The 23,679-nt window shown below is 39.8% G+C and overlaps 1 protein-coding gene across 1 annotated transcript; it reads right to left on the reverse strand.

Moving 5' to 3' along the window:
• Positions 1–744: 744 nt before the first annotated feature.
• LOC18433876 (putative LRR receptor-like serine/threonine-protein kinase At4g37250) lies at positions 745–5,635 on the reverse strand. Its single transcript, XM_088856564.1, has 2 exons — positions 2,831–5,635; positions 745–2,034 (listed from the first exon to the last, which is right to left on the reverse strand). The coding sequence occupies exons 1-2, from the start codon at positions 4,497–4,499 to the stop codon at positions 1,352–1,354; spliced, it is 2,352 nt and encodes a 783-aa protein (XP_088712690.1). The 5' UTR covers positions 4,500–5,635; the 3' UTR covers positions 745–1,351.
• Between the last annotated feature and the right edge of the window lie 18,044 nt (positions 5,636–23,679).

Raw genomic sequence — 23,679 nt, forward strand, 5'->3', positions numbered from 1 at the left:
TTGCTTTACCAAAAGTAACCCCTCTCCTCATGGGCTAGGTCACCAAAATAGAAAAAAAGGTAACAGGAACCACATTTCTGGGGAGCAAAATGGGCCAATCCGTACTATGTTTCCCAATGGTGGGATCATGCCAAGTTTCCCTTTCTTATTCCCTCTCATTAATGAACCGCAAAGTGCTTCTTCACTTTGTGTGTTTTTAAGATGTAAGCTTTCTCAACCACTTCTAAGGTTCTCTTTTTTATACCAACAGTCACCTAAATCCGAAATGCTCTTCGTGAGTTTGTAATTGTTTAGTGTTAAGAACTTCCCTCCAAAGTTAGTCAAAAAAACACTTGGGCTCTCACCACAGCTCTAAAGACAGAAAAAGCAAACCTTTATCACCCAATGCCTTTTTGAAAAGGTGGCCACCAATGATTTTGTTCGAGAATGCCAAAACTACCCTTATCCATACGTGTTCATCTGATCAAACAAAGAATCATCGAAAACGAGTGCTCCAAGAGAGAGAGTCGGGCATTTTCCTTACTACTTCCTTCATAGTATTGCATGCTTAGTAGGAACGTCGAAGGAGCGAAGACCTACCTCTCTCTTTAACAATTATGCTTATCCATTAGATTTCAAATCAAGAGGTTGAGTGTGTAATTGACTTAGACTCAATAAAAAATTAACTTTGTCATACACTCCAAGCCATATAATTTGGCATCTAATAGCTAAGAGTAATTGTGATCTCTTTACAACAAAGATAAATGGTCTCCTAATATACAATCTTATTCATAAAACCTCTCTCTCTCATAAATACATATATTCATAAACTTCCCTATATATGCAAAAATACTAAAGAAAAGTGAACACACTCTTAACATAACCATCTCAATAATGGTAGCCACGAGATGCAATTGCATCCTGAAGAACAGATTACGCAATTGTTTCGTGATCAAAGAGGAGTAGGGCGGTCCTTTTACTTTACAATACAGCTCATTATTAAATTGAGCAGGGAAGTCTGTCTAATCGAGAGTACTTCCCTAGTTTCACAAGTTCAGGACGTTACCAAGCCATGTTCACATGACAATAAGAGAAGAATGCAAACCACAGCATCACACCTAAATAATTACATCAACTCTCCTTCCATTCTTAATCTTAACCCAGCCTTCAGTGAGTTACGATATTTGAGTTAAAAATTTTCCTCTGCATCTTTATCAATGGAACAAATGGAAGAAAGAAAACCAGACACCCCAAACACGCACAACATGCCCAAACAACAACATAAGTCAGCAGTTAGCCATTGTGATCAGTGTGAAGTATCGGAATGTCGTTAGCTCTTGTGAGTTACTCAATTCACTAGATCCCACTAAGCTTAATGAGTAGTGGCAGGCAAAGAAGGGATCTTCTCCAGAGATTGAAGAACTTCTTTCATGGCAGGTCGCTTTTGTGGAACCGAAGCAGCACAACAGAACCCAATTCTAAGGCAGAGCATCACAGCTTCCTCCTTTCCTTGTAGCTCACTCCGCAATGCAGGGTCCATGGCCCAAAGGGCCCTACCTTTCTCCTCCAAAACCCTCGCATTCCAGTGGTTAAAGTCCTTCTCCGAAGGAGGCTTACCTGTGATCAACTCAAGAAACACAATGCCATAAGAATAGACATCCCATTTTTGTGTGGGCTTCAGTGTCTTTAAGGTCTCAGGGGCCTGATAAGGAGATATGAAGTTCCTCGAAGAACCAGGGCTCCCACTCATGAGCAAGTCAGGGGCGGCAACGGGAGATTGAAGGCTGTCTTTTGAGAGGGTGGAACGCTGGCTACCAAAGTGGAGGGCAGCTGAGCTGCTTGCTTTGCCTTGGTTATTGGCCACTAGCCTGTCCAACCCGAAATCACTTATGCATGGCTCTAGGTCTTGGCCTAAGAGAATGTTGCTTGGTTTTAGGTTTCCATGGACGTATTTCTTTTCATGAAGGTATGCGAGTCCTCTGGCCACACCCTTGCCGATCATTAGTCGTGCTTCCCATGGAAGATGAAATGGAGAAGAAGAACCACCCATTTTCCCTGCCAAACGAGAAGGATGCAAAGAACATTAGACCCATTGGCTTGCTAAAAACAATCCAACATCGTCCTTAATGTGATTTGAAGACAGAACTAGGAGCAGGAAGAAAAACATTGGAGTGCGGCAACACTAATATAGTAAAACCAGAGGAGAAAAAATATAAACGGCCAAGAAAGAAAAACAAAAACAGGGTGGTGTCAAGGAGCTTAAATTCAATTCAACACATGAATATATTCAATGAAGGTATAAAAAGAACTAATGGAAACTCCAAGAGCAGAAAGAATCCAATTGCACTGAACAAAAACTTAGCTTAGTCCACGGGAAAACCCCAATATAAGATTGGCATGTATTAAACCCAAAAAGAACACAGTTCTACAATGCCTTGATCAGAAACAGTAAGTAAGATGTGAAAACTGAGGAAAGGATTTTGGACAGAAAGGGCTCAATTTCTATAAAACAACACTAGGATTTGCGAAGCATAAACCACATTGCCCTGAATCTTGATAAATCGTATGTAAAGAAATTTATATAAGAGAAAAACAAATAGCCGGAATGTAACCCTAATCTGGTTTTTTATGAAAATTCACAACCAGCACATCTTATATGAAGAAGACAGAAATGCCAAGAGCATTAAGTAACCCAATTTGACATGGCCTTAATGAATGTAGTAATTTATATTTCGCACAAACAAAAAATAAATGAAGAAGAAAAAACTGAGAACAAAGTGAACCCGATTATCACGAGGAAAGCAAACATTTACACAATAATAATCAACTAGAAGCATGGATTGTTTGTTACCATAGAAGGCGCTGGAGAGGCTTCCGTTAGGAACATAATCATATATCAAAAGTTTCTCATCAGGTCCCCAGTAGAACCCACGAAGCTGAACCAAGTTGGGGTGCCTTGCCTTAGCAATGATCCTCACCTGCCCTTCAAAATCCTTCATCTTATCCACTCCACACTCCCCTATCCTTCTCACTGCAAGCATGCTTCCATCTTCGAGCACTGCCTTGTATACAATGCTCGACCCACTCGCCCCTAATATATATGCGGAAGCCTTCAAAAGCCTCTCTAATTCAAGTTCCGTATCTCCATCTACAGTTACCAGCTTCCCCCCCCCTTCTCGCTTCTTCTGCTCTTCATCCTCAGTGTCAGAGGACCCAGTAGTCGATTCAGAAGTGTTGTCTTCTCGATCATTTCCTCCTGTTCTTAAACAATACCAACTCGATAAATGTCCTCCGTCTTGCAAAGTGGAGTCCACTTTAAGACCCCCCTGTTCGATGCTCTGTTTCCTCATCTTTTCCCCATTTTTAACTTCACCCTTTCGGTTTTTCTTCTTGACCTGGTATTTGTAAAGGATCACCATGGCCAGAAGCCCAAGACCTGCGAAATCTCCAACCACAATTGCGGCAATGGCGCCTGGTTTCAGCCCTTTGTTATTGCTCTGGTTTCTAGTCACAACTGTTGAGCCATTTTTGTTGGTTACAGTGGTTGCAACAGGAGCCTGAGCCCCAAGAGTGTTAGGAATTGCAGCAATGGCAGGTGGTGAAGTTGTTGAATTGGGGGGTGGATCAGAGAGAGTTGCAGGTGCATAACAGAGAATCTTCAATGGCCTACCGCAAAGGCCCGGATTTCCAGAAAAAGATTCTGGCTTTTGCACCACAAAGGCACCAGAATCCGGTACTGAACCAGTAAAATTATTGTTAGACAAATCCAATGTGGCATTTTCCAGCAACTTTGATCCCAAACTTGCTGGAATCTCACCGGAAAACCGGTTCAATGAAAGGTTCAGGTACTGGATATTGCCACCCAGGTCTTCAGGCAAGGACCCATTCAACAAATTCGAAGAAAAATCCAACACTTCAGTAGGCATTGAAGAATTGGAGCCAAACCCACTGGGTAAACTGCCAGAGAAGAAGTTGTTGCTAAGGGAGAGAGATATGAGCTCCGGTGCCTGGGCTAGACTGGAAGGAATCTCCCCAGACAGTGCATTAAAAGAGAGGTTGAGATTGCGGAGATGGGTGAAATTTCCGGTGATATTGGCTGGAAGCTTTCCAAAGAGTTTGTTATTGGCTAGGGAGAGAGTTTCAAGCTCAGTTGAGGAGAAGAGAGAGAGGGGAATGGTGCCATTGAAGAGGTTGTTAGAGAGGTCAAGAAGGCGGAGGTGGTCTATGTAGCCAAGCTCGAGTGGGATCGAGCCCAGGAGCTGGTTTCCCTGTAGAACCAAGCTTGTGACCCTGAGCTCATTGTTTTGGGCCTGAATGACTGAGCAGGTGATCCCATTCCATGAACAAGGGGTGGAATCACTGTAATTCCAGCTCTCTAAGGACGATAGAGGGTCACTCATCACTGAATATTTCAATGAAAGCAAAAGTACCCCATCAGAATTCAATCCTAGACCAAGAAACCCATTATTCACCACCACAACTAGAAACTGGAACAGGAATATTAACAACAAACTGGCCATAGACTCTTTCTCACTCTAGAACAAATAGCTTCTCTCTCTCTCTCTCTCTCTCTCTCTCTCTCTCTCTCTCTCTCTCTCTCTCTATGTGCAATCACTCACTGAATTCCCCACCTTCCCCATCCCATTGACTGGTAATTAGTATGGCAACGAGTGTTCTTCTTTCTCTTACTAACTTTCTGGTTACAAACAAGTTTCTCTCTCAAACCAGGAGTTTTCAGAGGAGCAACTGAACCAGGCTCATTAAAGTTTAAGCATCAGCGAAGAAGAAAAAGTTGGGGGCAAAATGTGGGTAGACCTGCTACTTTCTTTTTTAGGAACAGGGTTTGGTTTACCCAACCACTGAAGTATTATAAAAGATAGCAAATAGAGTTGTCCACCTGTTCCACTCTCTCTCCTCTCTCTCACTCTCTCCTTCAGCACTCGAACCCGCAATAAACTGATACGCTTCCCTTCCTTATGTGAGAGAAAGGTTAACCACCCTTCTTGACTTTCCTCTTTTCCTATTGTTCAGTTCTTAGTCCCCACTCTGCCCTAGCATGTGAGATGACATAAGTGTTGGAGGCCAAACACGTGTGAACTAATGATATTTATGCCAACCAAAATACCAGTAGTAAATCGATTTATTTTAAAAAATCGGGAAAAAAAATCGGTTAAATATACGGATCGTCAAGAAATAAGATAAGTTTAGAATTGTGAATATTTTGGATTTGGCTCAAAAAAACATAGTGAGAAAATCGAAGTAAAGATGACGTATTATAGGATTATGATTTTGAATTATTGTATAGATACATTAAAGTTATTGACTAATAATTTTATGGCCTTACCTAGTATCATTAGAGTAGTAAATAAATCCAATAACGATGCTTACTCTATTGTCAAAATTCAAAATATATCATAGATTTATTAGGAGTGTAAAATGAAACAATAATAATACCAAACATAAAGACTACATTGGTAAATATCAAGAACTGTAAACAAAAATATAGAAATATTGTTCAAAGAAAAAACAAGAAAGACTTTTAGTATAGGATTGTAGTTAATTAAAACAAAACACACTTACCCAAATATGTAAAATAGTGGCCCATCCAAAATGTAGTATTATATACGCCAATAAAATTAAAAAATTAAAAAGAATGAAATTAATCAAACTACGATGTGTATAAAGAAATCAACAAAATGCTTAAGCAAATTCGAATCTCACACTGAATTCCTAATTGCCTAAATCTCTAATATCATTGAATCTCTCTTGCTCTTTATAAGGACGATCTGGATTTAAAGAATAAAAAATATTTCATTGGGTTACTCTTCTTCTAACTCTACCTATTATTTTGAGATATATGATTGCTTTGGTATCTTACTTTTTGGGGTATATATTGCTTCGAATAATTTTTCTAGGGGAAACTTATTTGTGAAATTTTTTATGGATTTTTTTTTTAAATCAAGATTATATTTACTCATATTGTTAATGTGCTTATCTTTAAACCAAATTCTATAATATTAAGTTTATCAAGAACTAAAGTTATAAAGAAGAAATTTTTTTAAGAAGAGATAATATATGGATTTATATATGTTCTATTTAAAAAAAAGGAAAAGTTTATATAGAGCCGAGTCTCTAAACAATCAAATTTCAGCCTACCTCAAAAATTTCACTAGAAGAGCTTATTTTGATGAGAAAAAAGGGATTTCAAGTTTTGGAAATAGTGTATTTTGTAACGCATTTTTAGACCATCAATTTTCAAGATTTTCAAGTTTTCATAGATATGCCGATCTACACTATTTTTTGAGCTTTAAAATCTATAAATAAAGATAAAAATATATTTTAATCCTCTCACAAATATTTTTGATATTGAAACCACATTTCTCGACACTATTTGAAGGTAGGCTCTAATTTGATTGTTTAGAGCCTAAGCTCTATACAAACCGCACCCTTAAAAAAAATCTATTTTTTTGAATATCTTTTGAAAAACTCAAAGTTCTTAACCGATTTAAAAAACGCAGATATCAAAGAAAAAGAAAAAAAAAAAAAACGAACATGTTTTATACGAAGACTTGCTAACTATGGTCTTAATTAGGGGCAATGGGCAAGGCAGCTTAGCCTGGCTGGTTGATCTTGCACTTAAAATAAGAGTGATTTACGTATGGACCCGAAAACTCTACCTAAATTCAAAATGCTCTGTTTATAGGCACAAATTACAAGGAAGATCAGTTAAACAACTTTTTTTTTTTTAAAAAAAAAAATTGCCCCTCGGTCCGAGGATGGCATCCTCAGACCACATTTTAATATTTCTGTTTTTTTGTTTTTTCATTAGTAGTGCAGTGCTCTGAGCTCTAGCAGCAGGCAGTGCCCAGGCTGTCTGAGGTTCGAATCCTCGAACCACCCTTTGGTTCCTGAGCATTTCAAAGATGAGAACCTTAGACCATGCTATGTCTTATTTTTTGAAAAAAAACATTTGTCCGAGGATGGGAGCTTCTGACCGCTTTCTGGACCGAGCACAACTCAATTCCAAGGCGATCTGAAGTTGCCATCCTCGAACTGCTCTTTATTTTTTATTTTTTGAAATAAACAGTGGTCCAAAGATGGGGACGGTCTTAGGATTCTAACCTCGAATCGCCTAGGTATTGCCTTTAAAACTTGGGGCACTACCCTACTAATGAAAACACTAGGAAAAAAAAATTGTTAAAATGCAGTCCGAGGACAGGTTGACCGACCTTCCTTGTAATTTCTGCCAATAAAAAAAAGTATTTTGTATTATAGGTAGAGTATTCATACGTAAAATCTCTTGAAAGCGTACAGTACCTGCGTATTTTTATGGGAGCCATTGAATTCCTTGGGATCGCCGATCTGAAGTTATTCCCAAAGTGGCACGGTTGCTCCATCGAAGAGTGGCATTTGCGTGGTTACTATTTACCAGGGTTGAAAGTTGTAGGTGGATGTTGGTTACGTTTTGGTAACTCATGTTCTTTGTACAGGAAGGATCACATTCGTGGAACAGAGGAATGATTAATAAGCCAGAGACCATACCCAAAATTCAACGCTAGGACAGTATCCCAATGACCCCTTCCACTTTCAGTAACCATAGCACCCAAAAATTCCACCTAAATGACAAAAGAGAAAGTTACATGTTTCCAGGCTTTGGTCCACATAGAGTTAGTTGCAATTTTAAACCATCTCCAAACTTTATCATGAGATACAATTTTGGTGTTAAATATTTTTTAGGATGGTACTAAAATCAATTTTTATATTAATTATAGGATTTTAAACTATAAAAAAAGGTTCAAATAAGGTAAATCTATAAATATACGAAAATATTGAAAATAAATGGTTCAGATAATATGTTGCAAGAAAAACTATTTTTAAGACTTGATAATCTCTGTTTTTATCCATATTTATACATCTCGATGTTGAGATGATTGCTTAGATGTTTTTCAATTTAAAAAACAACCTTTTTTTGAAGGATTTTAGATGTACATCTTACTTCTACATTTTAAGGCGTCAACCTTATATAAACTTTTTCTTTTTCGAAAAGAGAGGGCTTTTCGTGTGACCTCACCCACATATGTAGTATATGTAACCCTCGATATCAGCTGTCGGATTTGAGTAGAAGGCTGAGATGGCTTTAGTGGTTCAGAATGTTTTATTTTTTATTTTTATTCTATAAATCATTTTGCTGTGAAATTTAGGGCATGCATACATATGGCAGGGGTGCAAATGATAAAAATAATAAAAATTATTTTATGTGATTAAAATTAACAAAATACTCTTAAAACTATTTAGGGAATTTTGTCATTTAGGAGATTCTTTTTCGAAGCCAATAGAAATATTTCTCCTTAGAAAGGTTAAACTAAGATGTCTTGTGTTAAAAAAAGAAGTATGGATGAGTCACCGAAATCGAATTTTACATTATCGAAGTTCAAGACTTTCGAATTAATTATCTCGACCTCGACTATCATGCATTTGAGGAAAAAAATGAAGATTTTAAATATAAAAGTAGTATGTCTTGTACTGCTGTATCTTACATTGTTCATTTTATATTGTCTTTGTCCATAGATTCGTAAGATCTCAATCATTTTCAAAGCTTCAAATTTTGCGATCAAGATTTTGGAGCTCCCCAGTGAGACATTATCTTTTTATGATATTTTATAAAGAATGTAAACTCTAAGACCATTCACTCTTTTTTTTTTTTTTTGGGTAGATCAGTGGGAGTACAGGCCTCTACCCAGTTTTAGAAATAATTAGGGGTTTTTGAATGCATTAGTGGGAATAAAAATCTGAACCGATAGCTGAGGCTCAAGTGATGCTACCACCATGAACTCAAACCCATTTGCTAAGATCATTCATTTTTAATACAAAAAAGTCAAAATTATTCTTAGCTATTGGATATGAAAATATGATAGATTGAAATGCATCGCAATTTTCAAGAGCTTCTATTTTGGACTTTATGTCCACAACACTAACCACCCGATCTCACATCCAACATTGACCTAGTCTTATCATATACATTTATTATTTAAAAAGGAGGTTTTATATTTTACAAACTTGTTTTATGTGGTGGGGACCGCATTTCTACATTTGCGGCTTAAAGATGGATGCAAATATGTGGTCTATATAAAAACAATTGAAACTAACTGCCCAAATGTTTTCTTGATAAATTATTATTTTAAATTTCCAAAATTTATTTATTTTTCCATATTCATGATCTCCATATTAGAAATTACATGTCCTTTAAACCTATGTCTAAAAATCCATCTCAAAAATAAATTTTTAAGAGATGAATCATTTCTACATGACTCGTAGAAACTGTCTCTTTACTTTTATTTTTTGTCCATAATAAACTACATCTTTTACTTCTTACCTTGAAATCCGTCATTTATACTAATAAATACCTAGCCGATTAAACTATCTAAATGATGTTGATTGTTGGATTTATTTATACATTACACATAAAATAGAAAACCTAGAATATTGGTCAGGAAGGGGAGATATATTCTTGAGGGTGTACGGTGACGTTTGGTTTATGAATTGTTGGGTTTTATAATGACTTGAAAAATATTAGTGCGTTGACAGTTTAGGACCCTTGCTGGTTGATTCTCTGTCGAATTCTAGGGTTAAGTAAGCGACCAACGGACCCCAATTAGGTAGGTTTTTACCTGTTATGATGCTTGAGTAAGATTATATTTATATTTATGTGTGTGCACAAGCATATTGTCAGCCACCTTGAGTCTGGAATATTGTACCTCAATGGCTTGTATTCAATTTAGCAGCCGAGTTAGCAAAATCGGAAAATAATAAAATAATGGCAAACCAAAGCATCAATAATAAATCGATTTTATTTCAAACAGTCAGAGGAAAAAGTCGGGTAAAAAATATGGATCGTTAAAAGACAAGGTAAGTTATAGAATCGTGAATATTTCGGATTTGGTTAAAAAACATAGTAAAAAAATCAGATATGTAAAGATGACACAATATAGGATTATGATGTGTAGATATTGTATAGATATATTAAAGCCATTACACAAGAATTTGTATTCTAACTAATGTCACTAGAGTTATACTTGATAATTTTTTGTTGAAGCTTTCAATAAATCCAGCAACATTGCTTACTCTGTTGCTATAGCACAAAACATATCGTACATTTATTGAGAGTATAACATGAAACAACAACAACAATACCGAACATAAGAACCAATTAGCTAATAACAAGAACTATAAACTAAGGTAAAAGATTACTTCTTTTAAAAAAAAAAACCAAAAAAGCCTTCAAAATAGGGTTGTAGTTAATTTAAAGAAAATGCAAAGACCTAAATGTTTAAAATAGTGGTTCATCCAAAATGCTATATTGTATACACCAATGAAATAAAATATAAAATTAATCAAACTTCTTTATGTATTAAAAAAACAATAAAATGATTAAACAAATTTGAATCTCGCATTGAAATCCTAGCTACCTCAATCTTCAGTATTAATGAATCACTCTCTTGCTCTTTATAGGGACGCTATGGGTTAAAAGAACAATATATATATATATATATATATATATATATATATATATATATATATTTTCATTAGGTTATTCTTCTTCTAATTCTATCTATTATTTTGAGATATAATATTGTTTTGGTTACTTTTTTTTGGAAATATATTGCTTGTTTTTTTTACGTACACTTTTTCTATGGGAACTCATTAGTGAAATATTTGATGGTAACTTTTTGTGAAATCAGGATTCTTAACTTCTTCCTACTGTTAATGCAACCAAAATTCAATAATATTAAGTTAATAAAGAAATAAAGTTATATAGAAGAAGTTATTTGAATATGTTGTTCTAAAAAAAAGATAAAATATATATTTATATCGGTTCCATTAAAAAATACAATTTTTTTGGAAAACTTGGAGTTATTAATGGATTTCAAAAAATCAGAGATTTTTTCAAAAAATCGTGTTTTAAATAGGGACTTGCTAACTATGGTAAGGAGCAACATATGTCTAGTGACACAAAATCAATTTAGGCCTATTGGACGAACGTAGTCATGTGTCAGTGTTTGAATTTTTATTTTTATAAATAAAAATAATTTTTTTATAAATAAGATTGACATGAAAATTTAAACTTGTTGCACACCTAAAAAATATAAAAATGGGGTTGTAAAATATGAGATCATTTATCTTTGTTACAAGGAGGTCACAATCACTCTTAAAATAGCTTGGGATGTGTCACAAGTTCGATAATTTGTTTTTTTTTTTTTTTTAATTTTGAGTCTAGTCAATAGTACTCTTATAAACGCCCCGATTTAAAATCTAATGGACAAGAGCGACTGTAACTTCCTTGTATCAAACGTAAATGATATATTTGTATACTTTTGTTTTCCATAAAGATATAATTTACAAAAATAAAATAAAATGAAATTCACTATGCAATCGTTCATTTTTAATGTATTCCCATTTGGAAAGGGAAAGTTTTAAATAGAGCCGAGGTTCTAAACAATCAAATTAGAACCCACTCAAAAAATTCATTAGAAGAGGTTGTTTTGATGCTCAAATATCCTCAAATCGATCATCTCGACATCAAGGTGCATGGACATGAGAAAAATGAATTTCAAGTTTTGGAAATAGTGCATCATGTAACGTATTTTGGACCGTCAATTTTCAAGATTTTCTTGTTTTCATAGATCTACTAGATCTACACTATTTTTGAAACTTTCAATTTTATAATTAAAGATGAAAATATTTTTAAGACTATCACAAAGATTTCCAGTATTGAAATCACATTTCTTGATGCTATTTGAGGGTACACTCTATTTTGATTGGTTAGAGCCTGGGCTCTATACAAACCGCACCCATTGGGAAAAGAGGGGGACAATTTTGCATGGTATGCTGCTATTGCGCTTGTTTTTTATTTGTTAAGCGTTTTGTTTATTATGAGAGGAATCCGAGTTCCGAATAGCGTAATTCCGCAAAAGGACATTGAAGGGGCCAAAACCAGTGTGGACTCTGCCCATTAATGACTTCTTTAATGTTTCACCCATCTTCCTTTTCTCGACCATTTTACTCCTGCTTTCCCTGCCCATAAGGAAAGGTCCTGCCGACATTCATCGGTGGACAGATCATGTGTATGTAGTATGTACTTCACATCCACTGTTCACACAGTGGACGGTGGAGATGAGCGCTGAAGGACGGATAGGAATCCTCAATTGGAGCTAGGAAAAGTAGTGTATGGTGGCATTTGGGACCTCTCTCCAGGCAGTAGAGGTCCGGTCAACTGTTTGCTGTAGATGTCATGCAGTTGGGGACTCCTGAGCATTATGTTTGAAACCCTAAAGGCATGATGTGGCACACTGATATTGCATGCAGGGATATAAATTTTAGGAAAAGAGCCTAGGTTTAATTGGTTACTGCTTGACTCTTTGTAACGCTACGTCTTAGGCTCAATTCCCATCAAAGATAGGGGCCTTCTCCCCACTAGCGCTCCCAACAAAAATATAGGGATAGATGGAAAGAAGCAGCCAGCATGAAATCACAAAAAATCCACAAAACAACAAATAAAATAAAAAAAAAAATACTAAAATTAACCCACTAACTCTGCCCAAAAAATATATATGGATAGATGGAAGACAAAAGAAGAAGCAGCCAGCATGAAATCACAAAAAATCCACAAAACAACAAATAAAATAAAAAAAAATTACTAAAATTAAAGAAAATAAAACTTTACCTGAGTCTAGACCAATTGCCCCGGGACACCCAAATAGATGGAAAGAAGCAGCCAGCATCAAATCACAAAAAATCCACAAAACAACAAATAAAATAAAATAAAAATTACTAAAATTAACCCACTAACTCTGCCCAAAAAATATATATGGATAGATGGAAGACAAAAGAAGAAGCAGCCAGCATGAAATCACAAAAAATCCACAAAACAACAAATAAAATAAAAAAAAAATTACTGAAATTAAAGAAAATAAAACTTTACCTGAGTCTAGACCAATTGCCCCGGGACACTCAAATACCTGAAGTTAAGGCCCCTACCAGACCACCAGTTGATTTACTCCTTTGTTTACCCTTCTTGAGGAACTTATTCAGTGCATGTTCTTCATGGTTTTGGGAGGTTTAGGGCAATGTCTTCCGAAAGCGTATGAATTAGGATTTTGAAAATTTTAGAGAATTGGCTTAGGGTATTATAGGATTTTCTAGCTCTTGGGTTACTAGGGTTTCTAATATTTAAAATAAAACTTTACCTGAGCCTAGACCAATTACCTCGGGACACCCAAATTCTCAGAGTTAACGCCCCTACCAGACCACCAGTTGATTTACTCCGTTGTTTACCCTACTTCTTGACGAACTTACCGAGTGCATGTTCTTCCTTGGTTTGAGATGTTTAGGGCCATGTCTTCCTAAAGCTTAGGAATTAGGATTTTGAAAATCGCAGAGAATTGGCTCGGGGTATTAGAGGATTTTCTATCTCTAGTGTTACTAGGATTTCTAATCAAAGGGATTTTCTCTATATTTCAAGGAATTTCCAGGTATTATAGTTCTATCAATTTTTAGGTTATTTTCCTAGGATCATATATAGAATTCAAGTTATGAATTATGGGAGGCTAGCGAGGGATTTATATGCTCTTATCGGCCTCAAGCTTCACTAGGATTGAGAGTTCTAAATCTATCTTTAAGCTTGATGATAAGGTTGTCTTGTTAACTAATCAAAAGATTCAGTCATGTACGGGTTCTAGGATTCTAGAAAACTCCCAAAAAATACCTTCTAGAAATGGAATTAGAAGTCGGGCAGTACTGAAAAACATTATTTGGGTTGTATGGGGGTTCTCGTAAAACCTAGGCCCATTCTGGTGGTCGGCTCGGTACATAAGTCCATGCCCCTCGCATGCGCACGTTTTTGTACACCTGGGTGACCTCGATGTGTGCCCATGCGGATAAGGTTGGCAGTGCGGCGAGGTGTGAAACAACAAAGTTCAAAAAATTAGGTAAGGATTACCTCAAAATGTAGGGGTTAGATACACCCGGGTGTGTTGCCCTCTTAGATCCCAGCGCGTGTGTGCCTCTGAAGAAAGCACCCTGGTCACTTGTGGATGCGGTTTGGACTCAACCCAATTGTACTCCTCCCGTCTTGTTTCTCTCTCTTGAAACGCTCACAGGCTATGGCTCGGGTTCTAAGAACTCCTAGGTTGGTCTCTAGCTTAAAAAGGCTTGAATGTAGGCATGGTTTGTAGTTTGGTTTGGATGCATTTAGGGTAGGTTCAAGTTGGCTCGGTGTGGGTTCAATGTGGGTCAGGGTTAGGTGCAAGTTGGCTCGATGAGGGTTTAACGTGTCGGGGTTAGGTGCAAGTTGGCTGGATGTGGTTTGGGGTTAGCTGCAAGTTTGTTCAATGTGAGTTTGTTGAGTTAAGCTCAAGGTGGTCTAAGTAAACTAGGTGGGTTTGAGTAGGCTATGTGGGTTCGGGTAGGCTAGGAGGATCGAGTGGAGTAGTCTTGGTAGGTTTGAGTGGGGCAGGCTAGGTGGATTCAGGTAGGCTAGATGGGTTCGAAAGGGGTAGGCATGGTAGGTTCGAGTGGAGTAGGCTAAGTAGAGACGGGGTGAAGGACTAAAAGTCCGGTGGAATTCTGGCAGTGCCTCCCCTAGGAGGATATAGATGGCGCTAACAGGGTACTAGGCTAGTGGTTTGAGTACCCTGGAGGTGTGGAATGCTGGGTCGAGCTCAGGTGATGCCTCATGGAAGAAGCTTCCTTAGGAGACATAGACTAAGCCAAGAAGGGTTGGGTGTGGTGTATGCTTTATGGTATCCTAGGGTGAATAGTCTAGTTAGGGGAGTATTGTACACTAAGGTGTATGGTTTAGGTATGGGGTTATGGTGTATTAGGGTGTATGGTCTAGGTACGGGAATATGGTAGGGTGGGGTTGAATGGTTGGGTTAGGATGATGGTTTAGGTTACCCTTAGTTAAGTATAGAGACTTAACCAAAGTAGATTAAAAAATTAGGTTAGGTTAACTATAGTTAGATTAGAAGCGAGTATAGTCTCTCTTTACACAAAAATTTCACTCTTCTCTTTAAGAGAAAATAAATTCAATAAAGTACAAATCAAAAAATCTTCACTCCCTTTCTATCTCTAGATTTTAAGCCTTTTTTTTAATCTTTTCAAGCCTTTACCTCGTTAAAAAAATTACATATGGGGTTTTATATAGAGATCACCCTTGAAAGTAGGGTAGATACTCAAAACCCTGGGAATTACATAAAATATACATTACAAAATAGAGATGAAATTCAGAATAAAAGAAAAATTATCCAAAAAGACACTAACAAATAATAAAAATGACAAATAGGTCCTTAAAAAGGGCCTCTGTCCATCCACATGGCTTGGGAGCTTCTTTCAACTTTTTCGGCATCATTTCAGATGATCTAATGCTTTGAAAATCTAGACTGCGTCGAGGTGAACGTTTTGATATAAGATTTGAATTGGTCCACGAAGATTTGAGGATATTTTCAATGTTTTTCACTTTTTCAATTTCATTCAAATTTGATTTTTCTTCTTCTTTGCATGATCTTGTAACAAATGATGTGTTTATTGTGTTCTTATCCACAAACCGAAGGGGATGTTGTCACGGTCATTTCACAACAAAAACAATTCGAAATCACCCTTGATTGACTGTTTTGGAATTTCATCAAATCAACGAAAAACCACTTTTCCATTTCCTCAAAATTTGTGTGGTCGGCCTTGGTTTTTGGTGTGAGGAACAAAAACCCTTTCTTAACATTGTAGGGTTCATCCCCCCTTCTCGAGCGTTTATGAAAGAGCAGAAAGCGTGCGCCCCCTAGGGTTCGCACGTTTGTGCGCACGTGGGTGACTCTGTTGCCCACTAGGACAGGATTGGTAGGTACATTGTGTATGCGGTTTGAACCAACAAAAGACACTTTTGAAGTAAGGCTTACCTCATGTATTGGGATAGGATGCACCCGACCGAATGTGTGCCCTCTTGAATCTCAATGCCTTGAAGCGCCGGCAAAAAACCCCCCGCCCTTTCGGTTTGGTTTGAAACCCACGCGTTTACATCATTGCTTGGTTACACACACTTATATGGTTCGAGTCAAGGATCCTTAATTAACCTCTTAGGCTTCGAAGAGGCTTGTGCTTATTTGGGAGAGTTAGGTTGGGACAAGAGTGAGTCAAGGTTGGATACACTAAGGGTTTGAGAGGTTAGGATTGATAAGTCAAGATTGAGAGGAACCACTCGACAAAATCTGCAAGCCTTCCAACATCACCTCCCTTAGGAGGTGATATCGGAGACACGATAAAGGTGCTAGGTACTAAGCCTAGATACCCCGAAGACTTGTTTGGGGTGTCGATTAGCAAAGACGAACCCAAGCTTAACCAAAGCACAAGTCTCCTTAAAGAGCAGGGGCTAAATAGGTTGAAGAAGATGAGTTGGGTTAGATAGATTGAAGAAGAGTGATTGCTTTAGATTGGTTGAAGTTATGTGGAACTACTTGATAAAATCCGCGAGCCTTCCAGTGTCGCCTTTGTTTGATGATATTTTTCAGCACCTTAGGTCCCCGATGTGGAATAAAAGAGAAGTCGTTCAATAAAGCCCTGATTTAAAGGCTGTGGGACCACCGTTATTGGATCTGGCACAGTCGAAAACCCCTAAGGGTCAAGTTTCGACTTAAACTGATATTTCAGGACAAAGTTATGGGTAAAAGACTGAAAGAGGAGAGGCTGCACGCTATTCCTGTGCGCCCTCCCTGCACCAATCTCCATTAAAGGAGATTGGTTTTCGTAATCACGACCAGCAACTTTGAAGACCCATACTCCCTCGTTTTGAGTCGGATAGTGCTCAAATTTTTCGAGCGTGTTTGTCTCATCAAGAGGGGTATTTTGATATGTGGTACGTCTTGTGATGATGTCCGAGCAGGAAGAAAAGCTAGAGATAATTTGATGATTCATGGTAAAAGTTGCAGGAAAATCAACAGCAACACACCTCGCTCGAGCAGCCATATCACGACACGCGCATGACGGATCAATGTGAGACCAGTTCCATTACGTGCGTAAGGTCTAAAGCTACATCTGGGCTAAACCTCACACGTGATGAATGGTTGGATTCAGTGCACAAGGACATTGAAGTTGCTATAGAATTTCGATCGTCGGAATCCAAGTTCCGGCTAAAAACCCAAAATTGTGAAATCTTCGTTCGGGTACGAAATCGAGCTGTGTTTATTGCAACGCGATCGTGCCGGCATGTCAAGTGCAGTTCAGTGAAACGAGTGCACTATCTATCGAAAGTTTTTAAGATTCGTGCAAATTTCACGTCGCATGATCGTGGTTTAAAAATACGATCCGTGATTCAAAATTAGTATCAAATTGATTGTCATGCCAAGCCCAATGAGAAAGCAAGCATCTTTTGATCAAATGGACATCAGAGCAACCTCAAATCGGTATAGGAAAATCACGCACGTTCCAGGGCAATAGCAGGGACTATTTTGGAATTTTTGTAATGTTGGACAAAGGCAAAACCGTCATTTTGCACCCATTTTTAGATTTTATTTTAATTGAAATAAATTTTAATTATCATCAATTAGATTAGATTTTGGGCGTCCACCCATGTTTTGGACTCAAGTCTATATAAACCATGCTATACCCCATTGTAATGGACCTTCAGTTTGACGAAAAAAATTTAGAATTAAGCTTTAAGATTGAGGGCCACGTCTAGGAGAGAGAGAGAGAGGAGAGAGAATAGAAGTCTGGTACCCCTTGATGAAGGTAAATTTCTCTCTCCTCCTCTTTTTTGTCTCTCCTCTTCTTCCTTTCTCTCTCCTCTTCTTCCTTTCTCTCTCCTCTTCTTCCTTTCTCTCCTTTATCTCTCCTCTCCTCTTCTTTTTTTCTCTCTCCTCTTATTTCCTTCTCTCTTCTCCTTTTTCTTCTCTCCCTTTCCTCTCTCGATATGAAGGGTGGCAAGCATCGTTGAGCATGTCTCACTTTCCATTTCTCTCTCTTCGCTCTTTTCTAACCTTCTTTCTATCCTTTCTTCCTCTCGCTGCTCTCTTTCTTCTTTCGTTCCCCTTCTTTCCTAATCTTTCCTCTCCTTGATTTTTTTTCTCTGTCTCTCCTTCTCTCTCTCTGTCTATCTTGTCTCTCTCTTATCTCTCTCTCTTTCGTCATAGATGGTGGAACCTATCATCATCCATGTTTTCTCTTACTCTCTCTCATCCCATGGATGATGAAACCTATCACTGTTTATGTTTCTCTCTCCTTTGACAGGAACGGTGGAACCCTTTCACTGCCCATGCTTCTCTTTTTTCTCTCTCCTCTGACATGGACGACGGAACCCTATCGTTATCCATGCTTCTCTCTTTTCTCTCTCCTTTGACATGGATGGCGGTACCTTATGTCTATGCTTCTCTTTTTTCTCTCTCCTTTGACATGAATGACGAAACTCTATCGCCATCCATGCTTCTCTCTTTTCTCTCTCCTCTGACATGGATGGTGAAAACCAATCGCCTTCCATGCTTCTCTCTTTTCTCTCTCCTATGTCATGGACGGCGGAGCCCTAACGTTGTCCATACTTATTTCTTTTCTCTCTCCTCTATCATGGATGGCGGAACCCTATCGCCGTCTATGCTTCTCTCTTTTCTCTCTCCTCTGTCATGGACGACAGAACCCTATCGTTGTCCATGCTTCTCTCTTTTCTCTCTCATTTGTCATGAACTGCGAAACCCTATCGCCGTCCATGCTTCTCTCTTTTCTCTCTCCTCTATCATGAACGGCAGAACCCTATCACCGTTCATGTTTTTTCACTTTCTTTTCTCCTCTATCATGAACGGTAAAACCCCATCGCTATCCATGTTTCTGTCCCCTTTCTCCCTCTTCTGTCATGGACGATGGAAATCGTCGCCGTCCATGTGTCTCTCTTCTCTCCATGTTTCTCTCTTCTTTCTTCTTTCTTCTCTCTACATATTCTTTCTCTTGTATTTTCTCTCTCTTCTTTCTTCTCCTTTCTCTCTCTTCTCTCTCTCTTCTTTCTTCTTTCTTCTCTTTTCTCTCTTCTTTCTTCTTTCTTCTCCTTTCTCTTCCATCTTCTCTCTCTTCTTTTTTCTCTTTTTTTCTCTTCTTTCTTCTCCATTCTCTCTCTTTTTTCTTCTCTCTTCTTTCTTCTCCATTCTCTCTCTTCTTTCTTCTCTCTTCTCCCTTCTCTCTTCTTTCTTTTCCTTCTCTCACTTCTTTCTTCTCTCTTCTATCTTCTTTTTTCTCTCTTCTCCTTCTCTCACTTCTTTCTTCTCTCTTCTCTCTTCTTTCTTCTCTCTTCTCCCACTTCTTTCTCTTTTCTCTCTCTTCTTTCTTCTTTATTCTCTCGTTTCTCTCTTTCTTTCATCCTTCGCTCTCTTCTTTCTTCTTTGTCTCTCGTTTGACCAAGGAGTAGGCTGAGTTTAGCACTATCATGGCAGTCTCGTCGTCGAGCAGTATTACAGTCGTGCCGATCTGAGTTACCTTGTCCGTCTTGCTGTCACGTCAGATTAGCCATCGTGCTAAGCTGGTCGATGTTGATTATATCATTGAGTAGTATTTTTACAGTGCCGGTTTGAGCTACTGTGCCCGTCTTGTTACCATGTTAGGTCAATCACCATACTGGTCTAACCCCATGTGTCAGGCAAACCACTTGGTCAAATTCCTCTTTCTTCTCTTCTCTTTCTTCTATTCTACTTCTTTCTTATCACCCCAATCTCTATCCTCTTATTCTTCCCTTCTTTCTTTTGAATGCGCATGCTCGTGTGCATTCGCCCAAAGACAAGGTGAGGTCTCTTGGCCCACTAGTCTTGTAAATTAAACATATGTGTGATTATAGAAACATGAGAGTACGGGTCAAGGGAGGCGATTTCGAACCAGTTGTAGGACTGGGTGACTTTCCGTCTGGATCTAAGAGGGTACCCACGCTAGTTAGCTCGAGTGAGTTACAGACCTTGGTGAGGTGTGTTCTGCCTCACATCAAATTCCCCTCTCATCGGTTAACGTACCTACTCTTATGTCTTAACAAAGTTTCTGAGAGAGCGGTCTCAAGTCTCGAGTTTTCCTTGAAACCCGAGACACGTGCCACCAGGTCATCCCGACTTGAAGGCGAGATCGAGGCATCTAACCAGCTTAGCGACTCCACTGGGGACACATTACCCCTTCGTCGTATTGTTCTTGTTTGGCTAGTTTCTCCTTTGTTTTTCTGCATTGCATTCGCAAGGCTTCTGGGTTCTCTAACCCATTTATTCGAATCAGGGATTTTCTGATCCCTTCATTGGTGAGTTCCCCTCGAGAACAAGCTCCTCCAGCTTCGTTCCCAACCTTCCTTTTGAGTGGACCCAGTATCTAACTCCCATGTCTTGAATTGGATAGGTGTGAGAAGGGACTTAAAGGTCCCTAACTCTGCATCTCCAAGCTCTGGTGGAACCCCACCAAAGCACTCTGCATTGGTAGCACATCTACTACCACACACAGCATGCACTTTGTTACTGGCAAGTCACTTGCTGGTCATATTACCGAGGTACACCGAAAGGCTGCCCAGTGCCTAACTGCAAAAGGCAAACAAGTTGTCATTGCTCCTGTGGGTCGCCGCAAGGCTACCCCCCACATTGCTCCACCACCTCGGGTCTCAATGTTCAGAGATTCAATACATCGAGGAGGAGACCCTGGGGCCTCCACCTCTCGCACACACCCTAAGGCTCGTGGGTCATCCACTTGAGCCACACCTCTAGTTGGCATCTAGGATCAGGCCTCCTTAGGCCGAAACCTATATTCACGCATGTGCATCCCACCACTTGGGGCGATGCCATTGCTGCGCCAAGCCGAGTACACAAGAGATGACCCCCTCATGCTCCCTCACAGCACACACTAGCGCATTCTGTAAGAGGTAGGCACTCTTTTGTTGCCTTACAGGCATGTGTTCGCAGTTCTCGGCCTCCTACGTCCAAGACAGCTGTTTGAGCCCGGGTTGACTCCCAAGTCACCCATGATCCTTCTTCGAGGGGCGCACACACGCTGCCTTCCCGAACTACCACTCACTCTTGGCTTGAACGCCATCATTACCCAATCCCTCTCCTGCTTGCCCCTTCTCTTTCGGGCAAGCGCCTCAAGCTCTGGTACTCAAAGACTTTCCCCATGAGTACCATCTTGAGCTAGCCCCATCAACTCGGTCAAGTCTCTAGAGCTCATAAGAGAGCTTGGGGAAAACACCTGATAGAAGATCAAGTCCTTCATCCTCCTCGACACAGGCTGACCTCAGTTCTTGGTCCACACCCATTGCTGCATCTGATGGAGACGGCTCTTTCTTGCTCAAGACAAACCGACTTGCCTCAGTCCCGATCGCAGTTCTGGCGAGACGTCCATCAAAGCCTCAAAGCCAAGCGCGACAGGGGTCTGCAACTCCTGACCAAAGAAGCCACTCAAATAGTCGGGGCAGCCGCTTCGATGACCATCTTCACAGGAACCCCTTCTACCCTCTTTGAATCACAGAGTCCGAAGAGGAGATACGAGAATCCTACACAGTGATCAGTGTCGTAGAAGATGACCCAACTACCCAGTAGCCACGGTCCCTAGACCGTCTAGAATCAGTCCTCACACAGTCCTCAGGGCATGCTGAGTCCTTGCTGACCAATCTGCTGTGCAAGACTCACCAAGCTAGGAAGCCTTCGACTACACCTGAGGCTGACCTCCCTAGAGAAACAGTCAGCGTTATGGTTGTGACCGAACCTAACAATGAATAAGAAGAACACATGGATAGGTTCAAACACATGGTGCGAGCAATGATGGAGAAGATCGATCGCATGGAAGCACGCGGCCTACAGCTGATTCGTCCCGCCATGAGGCCAGTTCTCATCCTTCGGAAGATGCAACTCCAAAGAGACTCCCTCGCCGGCCTCACAAGATAGTTCTATCCCCCTGATGGTTTCACAAGAAGACATCGACGCCATGGTGACTCACAGCTTGAAAAACAGACAGATCCCGGGAATGCAGGGGACAACACCTTACCAAAATCCGTATCCCTCCTACATTAATCATGTTCCGTTTCCTTTGGATTACGAAAAATGAAAGCTTCCCCTGTTCAATGGTACAACATTCTCAAAACAACATATCATGCATTTCCAAGCGGCATGTCGAGAGATAGCGACTGATGGGAGACTTCTCCTCCATCAGTTCGTTGAAACTCTTGATGGCTTGGCTTTTCAGTGGTATGCTTGGCTTCCCCCAAATTCAGTACATACTTGGGAGGAATGGAGCAACTGTTCCACCATCGCTTCTGTGAGGTCGAGAGAGAGGTCTAAACCATCGACCTTCTCACCTTGATTCAAGAACCAGATGAACCTGTGGACCAATACATAGCAAGATGGAGAGATTTAGCTGGTCGTCATCCTAATCTCATGCTTGAGAAAGAAGTAGTCCAGACTTGTGTGTGAAACATGCGACCTGAGATTGCCCTACATGTTGAGACCTCCAATCGTACCTCAATGTCAGAGCTGATCTCTAAGTCAGTTCGCATAGAGAGACTATCACGCCAACATGGTGGGTCACATAAACAGTCTTTGAGCTGGGGAAACAACCGGAATAATGGTAATTCTTGAACCAACGCCCGAGGCAATCAGCAGAAAGGGGTAATCAGTACGACTGTCACTGTTAATGATCTGAAGAAGGTTGCCTCTCAAACTTTGGATCTCTCCAAAGGGTAGGTACAAAGACGCAGACAACGCCTCAGGCAGGCAAGTAGCAACAGTCATACAACCGGGTACCCCCACCTACGAACCTTAATTAATCGAGATGATTATTAGGCCAAGCATTAGAACAAGGTCTATACTTTCGAAAAGGAATGGGTTCTTGCACTACTCTGACTATTGCTAGAGCAGAATATGATTGAGCTGCCGGAGATCAAGTTTCCCGATCAAGCTGGTCTTGACACGCATACAAAATACTGCACTTATCATCGGAGAGTAAGCCACCTCATAGAGGAATGCTACACGCTCAAAGACATCATCGAAGCCCTGATCCAGAAGGATCAGATAAAGCTCGAAGAGCTAACGAAGGCATTCAGGGCAGCAGAAGCTTCTCACACAGTGATAGTCCAGGAGTAAGATGAAGCCGTCGGTCTCCCTTAAGCCTTGTTTGTCATGATGCTTCAAGAAGGCCTCATCACGCCAAAGCCGACAAGGCAGCCCCGACACCTTGCTCAGGGAACTGAGAACCACTGGTGCCTGTACCATCAGATATGGGGCCACAAACTAAGTGACTGCTCTAGTTTCCACGACATAATTGCAAAGAAAATACAAGGATGCCAAGAAGCTTGTGACGTTCCACAAGGAGATCCCTAAGTCATTGCTCCACCGGTGCAAGAGGCCCTCTAGACACAGGACCCAGGTAATCATGATTTAGATCCCTTTAAGCCCTCGACTTCCCAGCCATGGAGAGTCTATCATGGGCGAAGCAGACTCAAATACGTAAGGTGTCAAGCAATTCGTCAAGCTAGGGCTGCTCATAAAGCTAGCAAGACAGATCAAACACCTCCAAATGGAATCAAGAGGAGACGGGCACCAAGGGCTGCTCACCGAAGGAACAAGATTTCTCTACCACCAGTCGAGCAAGAATTTCTCAGGCCTTTTCCTCCATTGCCAACCTTACAGGACTTCATTCGCGGTGCAATTATTCTTACTCCCTCATCTC

Source organism: Amborella trichopoda, chromosome 13, assembly GCF_054954075.1.
Source record: "Amborella trichopoda isolate Santa Cruz 75 chromosome 13, AtrichopodaSantaCruz75HAP2 v2.0, whole genome shotgun sequence".
NCBI classification, from domain to species: Eukaryota; Viridiplantae; Streptophyta; class Magnoliopsida; order Amborellales; family Amborellaceae; genus Amborella; species Amborella trichopoda.